General features: G+C 39.3%; 1 protein-coding gene across 1 annotated transcript in view; it reads left to right on the top strand.

The window, feature by feature from the left end:
* The window catches only part of LOC126278785 (uncharacterized), a 268,939-nt gene that overhangs the window by 155,065 nt on the left and 95,911 nt on the right, over positions 1-17,963 (top strand). Inside the window, exons 12-13 of the mRNA XM_049979062.1 lie at positions 9,377-9,477; positions 14,923-15,088. Coding sequence (XP_049835019.1) covers positions 9,377-9,477; positions 14,923-15,088 — 267 coding nt within the window. The remainder of the gene's footprint in view (positions 1-9,376; positions 9,478-14,922; positions 15,089-17,963) is intronic.

The raw sequence follows: 17,963 nt of genomic DNA, 5'->3' as shown, positions 1-17,963 counted from the left end.
TCACCAACTGCCCTTGATGACTTTTCCATTTCATATCCCAACAAGAATTTGTATTAATTAACTGATTCCAATCACAAGTTATTGAGATTGAATTCATCTGATACTACTTTCCAGCATTTTGTGATATGCACAACATAACATTTCTAAATATTTAAATCAAAGTGTCAGTCCTGGCACCACTTTTCAAGACTTCACAAGATAGTTTTGTAGCCTCTTTTATATAGTGCTTGTTTAAAGTTTATTGCCTCACTCTCAGAAAGTCTGAGATTACTATTAACACAGACTGTGATGTCATTTGTATACAGCATGAACCACAGAAGTCCAAATGAACTTCCCTCAGATGTCTATTTGTGTCAGTGACTCTCCATCTAAGATAGTATGCTAGATTCTCCTTACCAAGTCAAAAATTTCATTGGAAGCTCTATATGAGCATCCTTCACAGCATCTCAATGACTACAGCCCTTTGCTTTATCTTATATGTATGTTTCATTAGTCCCTGCTGTGTGGTCTTTTTTTCCAGTGAATCTATCTCGTGTGACTCTGTCTGTGGCCTGGTAGGGTGTACAGCCAAAAGTGGCCCAGACAGTGGTGAGCCAGGTGCTGGAATGAGACCTCAGGTAGTGGCAATGCAAAAGATGTGCTGTCATTGGCAAAGAGTGGAGGCTGTGACTATAGGGAAGGAACTGCTCATTGCCATCGACATCCAGACAGGCACAGTCAGACATTGGTAGGGTCCCTGGCATGGCAGGCAGCTGCATCTTTATATTGCTATCACAAACAGCACATCAACTGGAAGCACACCCATGGTGCCAGGCCTCTGGGGTCAGGCGGCCCCTGCACTTTGGCTCCACACCAGCAGTTGTTGTGGCTGCGCATGAGGTGTTTCAGGGCCCCACCAAGGTTGCAGCTGGTTCTCATGGTGGGAGAGGGGCATCTCTCTGGCAGCATGCATTGCATGTAGCATCACTGGTGGCTGTCTAGGCTAACAACCAAAAGTGCATTCTCAGACAGGATCACCTGGAGCATTATGTGAAGGATACAAACACAGTGCAGGGCAGAGCAGGTGAAGCAGCATCCAGGGTGATGGCTATGGAGGATTTCTGCTGGATGTGGCCAATCAATAAGTGGTCCTTTAGGTACTTAGAAATGGAGGCAACACTGAGTCTTCTGACGAATGCACAAAGCACTTTTTTAATTGAGTCTTAAATGTAATCACTACACACTCTGCCTCACCAATCAGCTGTGGTTAAAACAGAGTGGAAGAAAGATGGGTAGTATTATTGTGGGTGTAAAAAGTCTGAAACAATGATGAACTGAACTGTGGACTATTATCAGAGATGGTTGCCCAGGATAGCCCTTGGATCATGAAAAACTCAGTGATACCCCACACAGCAGTTTCTGCCATGGTAGAGTGAAAACTTGTGACATATAGATAGTTTGACAGTCCATTACTGTTATCAACCACATGGAATTACAGAAGGTAAGGAAGTGGATGCTCTCCTATGGCTGACCAGGTGTGGACCATGGAGCATAAGTCTGTGGTGGTGCTGTCAGTTCTTCGGCACACTGTTTAAATTCATGAACAACTTTCTCAATTTCTGAACCAATGCCAGGCCAGTAAACAAATTGCTATGCAAGGACTTCCATGCAGATGATGCCGCGGTGATCACAGTGTGTGTATGTGAGCTCCCAAGGCCACATGGACAATGGTGTGATTGTGTGAGTTGGTGCTAAAGAAAAGTGCACCATTGATGACTGCTAGCCAATGACAGAGGAAAAAATAGTTGCAGAGTGACCAGAAACCTTGGCAGGCAAATACTCAGGCCAATCCCACACACAGACTGAACCACATGATAGAGCACAGGATGTTGATGAATGGCCTGCACTATGCAATGGGAAATTACTGGTAGTCGATCAGCCATTTGCTGCAAATGATCAACTTTGTTGAAGACTGGGTTGGGTCCCCTGGGCAAGTGTGACAATGTGTCTCGAGTTTCATACTGCATTGTTTATCTGTAGTGGATCTAATAGTTATACACACTCAAAAACAGAGCCAGACATTGCAGATATGCTTCAGTCCTGTTTGAGATGTGTGAAAAAGGAGTTAATAATGTTGCAAGTAGTTTGTGATTGGTGATGAGATGATATCTGTTTCTGTAGAGGAAGATGGGGAAACTTTTGGACTGAGAACACAGTGGCCCCCTTTTCGATTTGAGTGTAATTATGTTGTGTGGCTGTCAATGCCTTGCATTCATATGTGATAGCTGTTTGAAACCATATGCATATTTTTGACCCAAGACTGCCCCATCCTTGCCATGTCTGTGAAAAGGAGCATAAAAGTACCAAGGTATAGCAATGACTTGAGTAGCGACATGATGCTGGCAAATACTCTGTCACAGTCTGGCAAGGAACACTGTTTTATGCAAGTTGTTGGGTGGATGAATGAGATCCACTGTATTGGGGAGAAATTATGAATAACAATAAAAAAATTGCCCAGAAATAGGTTCCAGGGTGGAGGTAGATTGGAAATTGCTGCCACATGCTGTTCCGTAGCTCTGACACTGCCCTTCAAAAAAACGGTGGTCCAAATATTAGATTTCCATCTAAAAAAACTTCAACTTTTGTAGATTATACTTAGGTCAGCCTCTTGTTGTTTGGAGAACAGGATACAAGGGTTAGCAATCTCCTCTTGCTATGAAGCATCAGTGTCAACAATGTCATTAAGATAGTTTGTGCAACAAATAGATACTACATTAACTGTTCAAAAAATCTGTCAAAAATTGTGGGGGTGATCACGATGCTGAAAGGCAGGCACATATATCAATACATCCTGAAGGGAGTGTTAACAGCCATAATTTGTTTAGATGTGAAATTGAGATGAATGCACGTGTGCCTCTGCCAAGTCAATTTTTGATGAATGCTCATCACTTACCAATTTGTTCGAATTTCATCAGTGCATGGAATGGGGTAGAAACTGACTATCAATTGGTCATTAATGGTGCAATTAAAATCCCCACACATATGAAGCATCCCCATAATCTTAAAACTGACCACTAGAATCATAGCTCACTGGCTAGAATGAACTGATTCAATGATCTCCAGGTCTTGCAGTCTGTCAAATTTGTTCTTGAGTGCCTGTCACAGAGTAAAAGAGATATGCTGAGCATGACAAAACTTAGGAATGGCTGTAGTTTTAAGGCTGATGTGAGTCTCATAGTCCTTTTCGGCATGCAGTCCAGGTGAAAACAGAGACCCAAACTTGTAGCAGAGCTCGTCCAGTGCGTGGAATGGAATGCAGTTGGAAACAAGATTTACAGAACATTGAACACAAATTCCAAAACTAAAATGCAACAAGATCAAAAATATTTTCTGACTTTGCACTGTTAACTTCCAAAAATTTGATCCCCTTGTGACATGCTGATACACAATGTTGATTGTGAACTGGCCATGAACAGGAATGGGCTGATTGTTGTAAGTGTCCAAATGATGTATGTCGAGGAAAGGGTGAGATAACCCAAGCAGTAATAGGTTTCAGAATCACAAGAGACATAGTGGTTTTGGTATTGACCTGGAAGTGATATGGATGTAGCACACACTACAGCATAATATAAATCTTCCTGGGATCACTGAGCTCCTGATGTAACATTATGGACTTCTGTAACCTCTACATCCATGACTGTAGACTGGTTGTGCAGGCAGCTACAGCAAACAGCTGCCACATGGCATTGTTTATTGACAAGTCATGCACCATACCAGCTGGTGTGGGCAGTGGCTATGGGCATGGGCACAGAAACAATCAGGACACAGGTGGGACCTGTGTCAGAAGAGACTCCATCTGACAGTGAATGGTGCAAAACTGATGAGCATAATGATGGTGTTGGTGAATAACACCTTTGCTGCGGAAACACATGCACCGATGTGACATCCATGGTGTCCTCAAACTGTTCTGCTACAATCCGAGATTAATCAGATGCCTGGGTGAGAGCCAAAAGCTCTTATGTTATTAGATCTACTAAATGCAAAACCTTGTCATGTACTTCCCTGTCTGGAGCAAAATGGTCAATGGCATTGTGGGAGCTGTGGAGGGCCTATGGCACTTTGTGGATCGGTAACCAACTGATGATCAAGTCTAACTGCTGTTGTTGTTGTTCAAACCACAGTTCCTGAATAGTAAGCTGCTGCGCCTGCTGTTGTAAAAACTGAACCAATGCCGAATCCATCATGTTCATGGAACACATACAGAAACTGAACAATCTCATCACCATAAACTGTAGTATCTACAGTTCTTCATTAACAACAACAGCACACAATTACTTATAACAGTGGTGAGCTCAGCACTGGAATTACACAAGCATGAAATAATATGAACTGAAAAATACTAGTGCAGATAGAGTCCAATCAGATGCAATTTTTGTCCTGCAAAAACATATAATTGTCCAAGTCGATGAGTTCAGCCTTCACCTAGCATGGCTGAAGCACAAGAGGGCAAGCCCTCACTGGCAGTGTGCCACTTAGAACACTTGTCTGTCAGTGGTGGTGCCATTGAGTGAAGGAGGTGCCCGGGTATAACATTCTCCCAGGCAGCATCAAATATGAATGTTGCAACCGTGGTGGCAGTGTATGTTTGTGCACCAACACAGTGCCCTTTGTACTTCAGCAATCATTGTTGCTACAACTACCCCATGGTCATTGGTACCAGTTTCAGTGTGGACAGCTCTGTTCTTAGCCACTAGAACCATATATTCCCATCATGAAGGAGCTTGAAAATAGCTGTTCTAAGTAGCTTTCAGAGAATCTATTTAACACTGTTTTGCAGCCTGTCTCATTACATCCACTACTTACAAAACTGTGATTATTCCAATCAGTTGTTGGACTATAAAGTTTCCTCCAGTGATAACATTATGACTGGGGAACAGGTGTACTGGCGAGACAAAGTGTTCTCTAAACTTTTATATACTTGAAACTTCCTGGCAGATTTTATATACTTGTTGGGTGGCCTTTCTTAATCCCAGTTGACACAAATTCAGTTTAATTATTATATGAATTAATTATTATACAATGGTAGGCTGTAGAACATTTTGCATGCCACTTTTTTCATAAACAGTGTTTCATCCATGGCATAGAAAAGAAATAAACTTGCTGCTTGATTCACTCAGAGTAGACTTATGTGATAATCAATTTCATCTCTTTGTATATTAATATTTTCAAGCATTTCTATGACATAATAATGTCGTGTGGCTAGGGCCTCCCGTTGGGCAGACCATTTGCCTTGTGCTAGTCTTTTGATTTGACACCACTTCGATGACTTGCGCGTCGATGGGGATGAAATGATGATGATTAGGACAACACAACACCCAGTCCCTGAGCGGAGAAAATCTCTGACCGAGCTGGGAATTGAACCCGGGCCCTTAGGATTGACAGTCTGTCTTGCTGACCATTCAGCTACCGGGGGCAGACTTATATGACATGACTGAATATTATTTTAACCAGAAATTATTGCATTGTTGGCATTTGACAGAGTTTCATTTTTACATTTCCATTCTCTTAAAGTATTCAGTGAGGTGGATTAGCAGTTAGGACTTTGAAATCACTCTATGACATTCATGATTTAGGTTTCCCAAAGTTTTTATAAGTCACTTTGGTTTCATGCTGAAGGTTTCATCAGATAAGCCATAGCCATTTGCCTCTATACTCTTCTCAAGCTTAGCTTTAATTCCATTTCTAATCACCTCAAAGTTGATGAGTACTTAATTGCTAAACTTTCTTCCTAATTCCAATAATTATAAAACCATCTTCAAAACCCTTTACAAGAATGTAAATTTTTTATTGTCAGCTTGGAGAATTTTATAGTCTCTTCTATTAATTCTTTCATACTGCAGATGGCGACTATTGGAAGGTGTGGCAGATGGATAGTGTGCCAGGATGCACTCTCCCAGTTCGCCACTTGCTGACTCCTCTGGGAAGAGGAAGTGGTTACAACCTGTGAACGATGATGGGCACAGTAAAAGAAGAGTGACTTTTAACCATTTATTTCTGCAAATACATCTCTCCTTTGCTATGCTACTGCAGTCATCTGTAGCTGCTTGTCCAGGTACACCATGAGCGCCCAGCAGCTATTCAGGAAGTTGATGCTGCGTCTCCACCCTCCACACTCACAGAAGTCTTACACACGCCGGCCTTGGAGGTCCTCCATCCCCACCTGTAACTGTGGGTCATCTCTGCTCTCTGAACTGCAATGATGTTTATCATGTGGTCAAGAAGTGTGGTGACCCCTGGCCTGCTGTGCAGGTCAACCCCGTGGCTTCACTAAAGTGTCAGGAATGCTGGTGTCCTGGCCCAAGTTGACATGGAAGACCCCCCCAGGCATTTTTATCTGTGGTGGAAGTTGTCAGCAATGCCGAAATCATGACTGGCGCTTATGGAAAGGAAGACATCTCTCCAGGAGCTATTGGCAGTGTTGAGTATAAGAAGGAAATCTACAACAGACTTATATCTAGCATTAATACCACGTCAGGGAATTGAGTACACACATCCTGTACCCCATCAATCCTTCTGACCAACTCCCTTCTGAACTCAATGCTAAAGTATTTGTAGTGTGAAATATTGGCTGGTGTTGACCCAACATCACTTGTAATGACCACCTAGGATTTCCTAATTCGAATGTATCAGCTATTCATATCATGCCCTATTTGCTTAGCACATTTTTTATACCAACAGACTGGTCCACAACAATATTCAGTACATCTTGTTGAACTGGGGATGTGGCTTCTTACTCCATGTGACAAGGTGTCTTGATTCTTCTCAGTTCTATTACTTTACTAAGCTTCTGCTGATGCAAGCTCCCCAGTTCGTGCCAAGCACTGATGCCTGCTTTCTGCATTACTTGCTAACGTGATAGAATGCTGCTGTTTCATTTGACGCTTGTTGACATTCCCACAAGGAACACAAAGGGAACGAGGTCTCGCAATTATGAAATTGTGTGACCAGGTGCCTGATAGAGGGTTGGTTAGTAACAATATGATCATAAAAAAACTTCATGTTTAAAATAATTTGTTTGTTGTGCATCTGATTTCTATGTCAGTCATAAATTCCATTTATGTGTCTCACAGGAGACACATTTATAGTGGTGAACTGAATGCAAGAAACTCACAAAATATATACTTACCTTAATCAATGTTTATTATAGTGAAGAGCTCAAATTTTGTTTTACCAATATAATACATCAACCATACCAAGATTAGATTAGGTTAGATTAGATTAGTTTTTTGTTCTATAGATCCATGCTGAGGAGATCCTTGTGGATGTGGAACACGTCAATTTTTTTTAAAGCTGAAATAATAATGCTAATAGTATGAATATATACAATACAGCATTTGTTTCTATTAAAAAATCGTCAATGGAGTAGAAGGAGTTGGCCACCAGTAAGTCTTTCAGGCTCCTTTTAAATTGATCTTTATTTGTAACTAAATTTTTTATGTTCACTGGCAAATTATTCAAGATGAGTGTTCATGAGTAGTGGACCCCTTTTTGAACTAAAGTATGTGCTTTTCAGTCATTGTGCAGATCATTTTTGTTGCTGGTATTGTATGTATGAATTGAGCTGTTTGTTGGAAAAAAGAGATATATTATTTAGGACAAATTTCATTAAGGAGTAAATATATTGAGAGGCAGTAGTTAATATACCCAGTTCTTTGAAGAGGTTTCTACAGGATGTCCGTGAATTTACTCCACAAATAATACGTATTACACACTTTTGGACTCTGAAAACTTTTGTTTGACTTGAAGAGTTACCCCAGAATATTATACCATATGACATTATGGAATCAAAGTAGGCAAAGTATGCAAGCTTTTTCATTTTTATGTCGCCTATGTCAGCTAACACTTGAATTGAAAATACAGATTTGTTAAGGCGTTTCTGCAGTTCTGTGGTGTGCTCCTCCCAACTGAATTTATTATCAAGTTGTAATCCCAGGAATTTAAGATTGTCAACCTCTTCTATTTGCTCTTCTTCATACTTTATCCATATGCTGGGTGGAAACCTCTTACAGGTTCTGAATTGCATACAGTGGGACTTTTAAAAGTTTAATGTCAGTGAGTTGGCTTTAAACCATTTATTAATATCCATGAAAATATCATTAGCAGATCTTTCTATGACTACACTCAACATACTATTTATTGCAATACTTGTGTCATCTGCAAACAAAATAAACTCTGCTTTTGGCAGTGTAACTGATGAGAGACCATTAATGTACACAAGAAAAAGCAATGACCATCAGATGGATTCTTGAGGGACACCACATGTAATTTCTTCCCATTCTGATGATGACTGATGACTTAATTCACTAGTCCCTTGCACTGACACCCTTTGTTTCCTGTTAGCGAGGTCTGACTTGAACCATTTTGCAACACTGCCCGTGACACCATAGAATTCTAATTTATTTAAAAGGATGTTGAGGTTCACACAATCAAATGCCTTTGACAAATCACGGAAAATACCTGCTACTTGTAATATGTTATTTAATGAATTAAGTACATTTTCACTGTAGGTGTAAATAGCCTTCTCGATATCAGAACCTTTCAGAAATCCAAACTGTGTTCTTGATAATATGTTATTTGTGGTCAGATGGTTGAGAAGCTGCCTGTACATTACTGTTTCTAAAATTTTTGAGAATGCTGGTAAAAGTGAAATCGGTCTGTAGTTTGATGTTATCTCTTTATACCATTTCTTGAATAGAGGCTTAACATCTGCATATTTCAGCCAGTCAGGAAATGTCCCAGTTATAATTGACTGGTTACACAAGTAACTTAGAACTTTACTAAACTCACAAGAACATGTCTTAATTAACTTTGGGTTTTTATCAGGAAGGTTACTTTGTACTAGATAAGCTATTGAAATCTGACATTGAATGTGTTGTAAGGCATGAAAAACACATGGAACTATCACTAAAGTAGTAAATGATGTTTGTTTTTCTTTAATAATCTTCTGCACACTTCATGACGAATGAAAATGAGAGGATTAGTGTTTAATATTAATATAATAATAATAATAATAATAATAATAATAATAATAATAATAATAATAATAATAATAATAATAATAATACATTAGTGTTTAATATTAATATTATATTTAGTAATAAAGAGGTCATCGAGTGATGGAGTGCAAGTTCTAATTGATATGGGAAAGAAAACTTGCCATTCTCTTGTCAAAGAAAGCACTCAAGACATTTTATTTATGTGGTTTAGGAAAACAATGAAAACTTAAATCTGGATCAGGATTTGAACCTTGTCCTTCCACTATGAAAGCCTAATGGCTTAACTGTTTGCCACTTCACATGAACTGTCCAAAGTTATTATTTTATCTTTCATCTTTCAGAATGTCGTCTTGCTGGAACTGGGAATGATTTCATTGGACCACTGAATGTGACCCGTTCAGGAAGACAGTGTCAGCCGTGGCTTGACAATAAACCACACAAGGTATGATGAAATAACCTTTTCGTTAATCGTTGTCAATTTCATACAAATAGACTTTCCCATGATTGTATTGCTTCTGTCACTGTTTTTTTCAGTGGAATTGTGGTAGTGAAAATTAATCATTGTCAGGTTTTTTTTAGGTGTAGTTCAGAAGTAAAACCATTTCTTATTGACAAACAGTGCAGATGCCCAACACTACTCCCATAATATTATTTTTATAAACTTGCAGCATGTTGCAGGTAAAAAAAAGTCCACAACTTGTACTATAATTGAAATAAATGGTTGTAGCTGCATCGTAAGTTGAATTGAGAAGACTAGATTTGGACACCTGTGTCTATTTTCAAACCATCCTACAAAGAAAATTGTAGTTGATTTGACAATTTTATACAAACAAGCCACATATTTGCAATTTTGTTAAAGTACACTAATATACATACACTAGTTCTACAAAGTCATCCTGTGTGGTGTATGTAATGTTGCTGAGTTGGTCATAGTGCTGCTTTGATCATCACTGCAGGGGCAGTTTTTTTTACATAGGCTATTGCCTCTATTTATGACATTTACTATACAGTATGTAACTAGTAACGCAACTCGTAAAACTAAATAATCATGACAGATTTGTATATCTTACTTGTATATTTGTGTAGTATAATTGTATTGCAAACAAGTTCCTTGTTTGTGTAAAATTGTCATTCCAAATGTAATTTTCTTTGAAGAATGGTTTGAAAATGGGCACAGGTGTCCAAAACTAGTTACCATCAAAAAATAAAATAAAAAACAAAAAAGACTTCTCAATGTAACTTATGATGGAGCTCAACCATTTACTTCAATATTATTTTTACCTCCACTCAAGTAGTACAGTATTAACAAAGTGACAAGGATTTTGGTTAACTGTGTGTTCCTTATGTTGCTTAGAACACTGGAAAAAATGAAAAAAAGAGTGTGATATGTATTTCAAGACAAGAAAATTAGCTTAACTCTTAAATTATGACATCTGTAGGTGGGTCATGTAATCAATCCTCTATTATTTCTGAAGATGGAAAGAAAATATTTAATGTAAGAATTTTGATAACCAAATGTTTAATCATATCTTATTCCAATTGAAGATCTCAATTGTGCACTTAGTCAATAACACACAAAAGATTGCTCCTACTCTTCATACAGAGACAGCAGATCTGTGCTGGGAAATGCATTGTGTGCTGTCCCAGGGCACACTTCCTAAGGGAAGATTGCTGAAGGCAAAGTTTGTAAGGGTACAAGAAACATACAGACCCACAACTAAGTATAAAATGCAAAAGGTGAATTTTATGTCTATGTGTAAACAAGAGTTAGGAAACATGCTGATCATGTGAATAATATTGTAGTATATATTTATTAATGTTCCATATTTTGTATTGCTTGAGGCAATACTGTGGCCTATAGCTGTGGGAAAGCAAATTGTGACACTTAAGTGGACATGGAACAAACTAATCTGGAGGTCACTGTATAGTGGATGACAGGAAAACTATGGCCTTGGAATAAAAAGTTTCAGTGTTACAAAAAATTATTACTTTGTTATCAACCAAAACATGTTTTACACTTATCCATATAAGATATATCAGCACAGAGTAACAATTAAGATCATTTTTTTTAAATAAAGATGAATCTATGTTTAGAAGTTCAATCAGAAATTTTAATTACAGTAAATTTTAAAATTAAAAAATTACATGATGGAAAAGAGAACAAAAGAATATCAAGAAAGGTGTTTTTATAGATATGCAAGAAGCCATTCAACAAGAGTAATTGAAACTAGTGTTTCTGAAAAGTGTTTTTATAGATATGCAAGAAGCCATTCAACAAGAGTAAGTGAAACTAGTGTTCCTGAAAAAATCAAAAAAATCTAGTCTGTAATGTCACCATCTGATAATGTCTGAGTGATAATAATCATTAACATAAATTGACTTGAAACATAGCAGGTGATTTAACTGGAACAAATTGTCAATGTACATCAATAAAGAGACAATAATATCAAATGCAGATGTACAGTGAAATAAATTTTATAAAGATTCGTACTTGTGGGAGCGTAACTTAAATACTGCCTGAGATTTTGCATGTAAAATAATAAACAGGCAACTTTTTATACACATTCTTCTCCTTATTACTCCCAAAGAATGAAACTATAACATTTTTTTTTACAGTTTCTCTGTTACAAATAGTTTTCAAATACAGATGAGTACAAACATGGTCTATAACTTTCAAGCACTGTCAAACAACTGCAACTATGACCAACTTGGCAGGTGTCACTGGTGGACTATAAATAACCTGCAACAATAAAAATATTTCAGAGTATTATTACAATGTATGCATAATTAAACTTGTAATTAAAAGTTTCTATGCTACAAAAATCCACCTGCAGAGTTCAGCTTTACAAAGTGCACCAACATGTTTAATGGGTAGTGAAAAAGTAGAGAAGTAAAAATACTGGCTGCATTGGTGAAATAGAGGACTGTGTACTGCTGGAATAGGAACACGGAAGGGGCTAGATGGGTAAGGAAAATGACTAACGAAGTTTTAGGCCAGGAGTGTTACGAGAACATGGCATATATTGCAGGGAGAGTTCCCACCTGTGCAATTCAGAAAAGCTCGTGCTGCTGGGAAGGGTCCAGATGGCACAGGCTGTGAAGCACTCATTGAAATAAAGAACATCATGTTTGGCAGTGTGTTCAGCAACAGGGAGGTTGAACTGTTTCTTGACCATAGTTTGTTGGTGGCCAGCTTGTTGGTTACCATGCCCATATAGATTGCAGCTCGGTGCTTACAGATTAGTTAGTAGATCACATGACTGGTTCCATAGGTAGCCTTGCCTTTGATGGGATAGGTGATGTTTGTGACTGGACTGGAGCAGGTGGTGATAGGAGGTTGTAGGGGGCATGTCTTGCACCTAGGTCTATCACAGGGAAATGAACTGTGAGGAAAGGGGATGGGAGCAGAGGCTGTGTGGGAATGGCTAAGGATATTATGATGGTTCAGCGGGTGATGGAATTCCACTATCATAGGGTTATGAAGGATAGTGGGTAGGACATTTACCATTTCAGATCATGACAGGAGGTAGTCGAAACCCTAGTGGAGAATGTAATTTCGTTGCTCTGGTCACGGTTGGTACTGAGTCATGAGGGGAATGATCCTCTGTGGCCAGACAGTGGGACTTTGGAAAGTGGTGAGTGAGTGACTGGAAAGATAAGAAACAGGAGATCTGTTTTTCTACAAGGTTGGTGGAGGGGGTAATTACAATCTGCGAAGGCCACAGTGAGATCCTCAGTATATTTTGAGAGGGTCTGCTCATCACTACAGATGCAGTGGTCACAGGTGGCTAGGCTGTATTTAAGGAACTTCTTGGTATGGAATTGGTGGCAGCTGTTGAAGTGGAGATGTTTCTGGTGGTTGGTATGTTTGATATGGACAGAGGTACTGATGTACCCATCTTTGAGATGGAGGTCAACATTGAGAAAGGTAGCTGTTGGGCTGAGTAGGACCAGGTGAAGCAAATCAACATTGATGTAGGTGGCCTGTTGGATTGAGTAGGACCAAATGAATCAAATGGGTAGAAGGTGTTGAGGTTTTGGAGGAATGTGGATCCATATCATGAAGAGGTCATCAGTGAATCTGAACCAGGTGAGGGGTTTGGGATTCTGGATGTTTAGGAAGGATTCCTGTTTATAGTCCATGAATAGGTTGGCTTAGGATGGTGTCATATGCGTGCCCATAGCCATACCCCAAATTTGTTTGTAGGTAAAGCCTTCAAAGGAGAAGTAATTGTGAGTGAGGATATACTTGGACATGGCATCTAGGAAAGAGGCTCTTGGTTTGGTATCTGTTGGGCATTGGGAAAGGTAATGTTCAATAGCAGTAAGGCTATGGGTGTTAGGGATGTTAGTGTAAAAGGAAGTGGTAAGAACAGTGATGAGCAGAACACAATGTCGTAAAGGGACAGGAACTGTAGAGAGTTGGTGGAGGAAATGGTTGGTATCTTTTATTTAGGAGGGTAGGATATGGGTAGTAGGCTCAAGGTGTTGGTCAATGAGAGCAGAGGTTCTCCCAGTGGGGACACAGTAACTGGACACAATGGAGCATCCTGGGTAGTTGGGTTTATGGATTTTAGGAAGCATGTAGAAGGTAGGAGTGCCCGGGAGTGGTAGGGGTGAGGAGAGAGATGGACGCCAGGATGAGATTCCAGTATGGTCCTAAAGATTTGAGGAGAGACTGGAGACCTTGCTGGATTTCTATAATGGGGTCACATATAGCAACTTAACTTCTCTCATATATGGCGAGTAGCAACTATCTTTTTCATAACATTGTTACATTCCATCTTGGACTTTTGATTGCTTGATTAATTTTGCCTGATGGCTTATCTCCCATCCCATAACCAAGTGCTGTTTCCCATTATTATTATTTTGCTTTACTACACTCAGTGTCCATCCTTCTTTCCCTTCTTTTCTGTGTTTCTCCTGTCACCTTACAAACTGCACCGCACACACTACTTATGAGGTACATTGTATCAACCATCTCGGATGCACACAACAGGTGCTATGATACCATGCTCATTGTTGGTGCAGCATCTCATGTCCCACAATACTCCCACCAGCATTGTTCTAAGATTCTTTCTGTTGCCCCTTACAAAAGCTATAGTTAAATAAAAAGGCAGTGCCTTCATTTGGCAGACATAAATGTTAAAAATTTCTAGCAGATGTTAGAAAAACTACTACGTTGTCTGGTATAGCATATTGAAAACCATACCTCTGTATATTTACTCATTCTGGATATATATTGCATACTACATGTTAGTTGCCTCATACTGTATTTGGACAACACAAAGTAAATTTCATTCTTGAATTTGATATTTTGACATGTATACATTTCATGGTAATAAATTCCTTCAAACTTCTTATTACACATATTTAACTCACAAAAAACTGTAACAGCTGTAACTGTTCCTTCACAAAATCATCAGCCTTCATTATTAAATCTCTTGACATTACATTGACATTTGACTCTTGTTTGATTGCCCCAGTTATTATGATTTTGCTTGTCTGCTTTAAGTGATGCTATCACTTAGGTTCAGTGGACATTTGATGTCATCTGCCTTCTATCGACCACCTTCACTTCTTCTCTTGTTAAGAAAAAGCTGATTTCCAAAAATTTTAAATACATGATTCCATTTCACCTCATAACACTTGCTAAATACAATGTTCTTTTCGTGCTCTCATCATCAATTTAACTTTTTATCAGTGAATTAATTCAGACTTCTAGATCTATAAGAGACATGATCAAAGTAGCCTTCTGAAGGATTTATATCTTCACTTTCCATTAAACTTAAAGATGATCTGTGTAACACAAAGATATTTATTATACTAGGCTTTGTGCCTAATGAGATACAGAATGTTAACATATTCATTACTACTATGTCTTTAGGTCAACCAGACATATCTAAATGACACCCTATTTGCTGAACGATCTCTAAAAGAAGCAAGAAATTACTGCAGGGATCCATCACGCAACATTGGTGGACCATGGTGTTACACAGTGGATCCAAAACTGCCCCGTGACCTGTGCCATGCTTATGATTGCGTTATGCCTGGTATGAAATGACAGAATTTTACATCTCCTTCTACAGGAATTGCAATTTAGTGTCAAAAGAAAGCTTGAAGCAAATGTAAAATAAAACCATAGCTATAATAGAAGTCAGCGTTAATGCTTATTTTAGTGTATTATTGTTAGTGCCAGCAATATCTGGATACCATGCCATACATTATTCAGTCTTGTTTTTCATAGCTTGACTATTGTACTGTATCCATTCTGTGTGAATTGCCATTAAAGATTCTACTGGGTGATGCTGGAAGAATGGTAAAGATGTGGTATATGGATTCTACTGGGTGATGCTGGAAGAATGGTAAAGATGTGGGTATATGGACAATATGCCCTGTTCTGAATGGTTTCGAGGGTAGAACACATTTAATGGACATTGTTTATTTTCTGTATTACTTAATACATTGTCAGGTTTACACATGTACACATGCACAGCACTTACTAAACATTACAACATACATTTCACAAAGTATCAATTGAAAAATGCATATTTTTAACACCTTCACGTCTAAACATTATTGATTACATCACATTACTGCTATCATACAGTTCACAACAAATGTTTGAGTATCCCACTGTCAGTCTCAATGCATTTAATGTTTTAGTGATGTGACTTCCTACAGCCATCAGATACTTAAAGAACTGCATTTTTAACCATCATCTACGCAAATAAAGCCTTATTCTTTTCTGCTTTTGGTCTCATACCCATTGCCACAGTAGGAAAATGCAAAATATCAGATGGAAACGCAGATCATCTTTCTCTTAGATGGTTCAAAAGTCCAAAACATTACGATGAGTATACATGGCCATTTATCATAAACCATGACCTTCAACAGCATCAAATTGATATTACAATAATACACAACCAAATGTGTGGGAACTATCTATGATTCTTCATGATAGTTCCTCCATAGTTGGTGATGGAGGTCAGTACAGCCATGCAACATTATGCCTCCCTACACCATAACACCTGAACCACCAAACAATAATTTTTGACAATATTCCTGTGTGCATTGTGTGTTCCCACCTCTTGTCACATGAGGGTATGTCCAGCATTGCTGAACATGATCATTTTGTGGGTCCAGATATTATGGTGTGGGAGTCATAATGTTGCATTGGTGTACTGATCTCAAAATCTTTGAAAATGGTACACTCACTGCTTGAAATTATTGTGACACTGCGCTCTTGCTCCATGTGCATCTTTTCAGGAGTGCATTTGGTCCTGACTTCATTATTATGGATAGCAGTGCATGACTCCATCAAACTGCACAGATGGATGAACTCTTGAAAAAGAGGATATTTCCCAAAAGGATTGATTTGATTAAGGATGTGTTGGAAGCACTGAGTAGTCCCAAATAAGCAGACTGATAATACAACCTCAGCTCCATTCTGCTACACAAAATGGAAATTAGATATTGTCACAATGGTTTTCATGTTACCTGATAGTGTGTGTATGGTTATCAGTATCGAGAAATTAACAAACAGTGTAGCACTGTGTACTCCTAAATAAAGCCGACTGACAGCACAACCTCAGCTCCATTCTGGTACACCAAATGTAAATTAAATATTGTCACAATGGTTTTCATGTTACCTGATGGTATGTGTGTGTGTGGGGGGGGGATCAGTATTGAGAAATTAATGAACAGTGTAGTACTAGCTTTTTACATTATTAATTGACTTATTTACAAAACAGTATTGTACACTAGGGACAAACTGAATGAGGTGTGATCACACTTACCAACTTCATCCTCACCCATAATTACTTCACTTTTGAAGGCCAGACCTACAAACAAATCAGGGGAACTGCCATGGGAACCAGGATGGCTCCATCCTATGCCAACCTCTTCATGGGCCGCATGGAGGAGGCTTTCCTGAAGACCCAACAGCTGCTTCCCCTGGCCTGGTATAGGTTTATAGATGACATCTTTGTGGTCTGGACTCATGGCGAAGAAACACTCCTTAATTTCCTCCATAACCTCAACTCCTTTTCGAATCTGAATTTCACCTGGTCCTTCTCCAAAACCAAAGCCACCTTCCTGAATGTTGACCTTCATCTTGTTGAAGCTCACATCCACACCTCTGTCCATATAAAACCCACCAACAAACAACAGTACCTTCACTTTGATAGCTGCCATCCATTCCACATCAAACGCTCCCTTCCCTACAGCCTCGGTATTCGTGGCAAACGTATCTGCTCCAGTGACGAATCCCTCAACAATTACACCAATAACCTGACCAGTGCTTTCCTCTCCCGCAACTATCCTGCAGACCTTGTCCACAAACAGATCTCCTGAGCAATACATTCCTCCCCGTCCAACAACAATATTCCTACCCTCAGACCACACAGAAGCATCCCCCTTGTCACCCAATATTATCCTGGCCTCGAATACATCAATAAATTACTCCGCCAGGGATATGACTTTCTCAAGTCAACCCCTGAAATGAGATCATCCCTTGACAAAATTCTCCCCACACCACCCAGAATTGCCTTTCGTCGTCCCCCTAACCTCTGTAACATCCTTGTTAAACCCTGCAATATTCCCAGACTACCTTCTCTACCCAGCGGTTCCTACCCCTGTAACCGACCCCGCTGCAAAACCTGCCCCATGCATCCCCCCACAACCACCTACTCCAGCCCCGCTACTAGGAAAACATACACAATTCAAGGCAGGGCCACGTGTGAGACTACACATGTCATTTATCAGCTGACATGCCTGCACTGCACAGCCTTTTACATTGGTATGACAACAACTAAACTGGCTGAGCGCATGAACGGACACAGACGAACTGACCGCCTAGGAGATGTCCAATACCCAGTAGCGGAGCATGCCCTCCAGCATAATTCTAGGGACCTAGGAACCTGCTAC

Source organism: Schistocerca gregaria, chromosome 6 (genome assembly GCF_023897955.1).
Source record: "Schistocerca gregaria isolate iqSchGreg1 chromosome 6, iqSchGreg1.2, whole genome shotgun sequence".
NCBI classification, from domain to species: Eukaryota; Metazoa; Arthropoda; class Insecta; order Orthoptera; family Acrididae; genus Schistocerca; species Schistocerca gregaria.
Note: the sequence above shows the minus strand (reverse complement) of the source record. Positions and strands in the feature narration are given on the sequence as shown.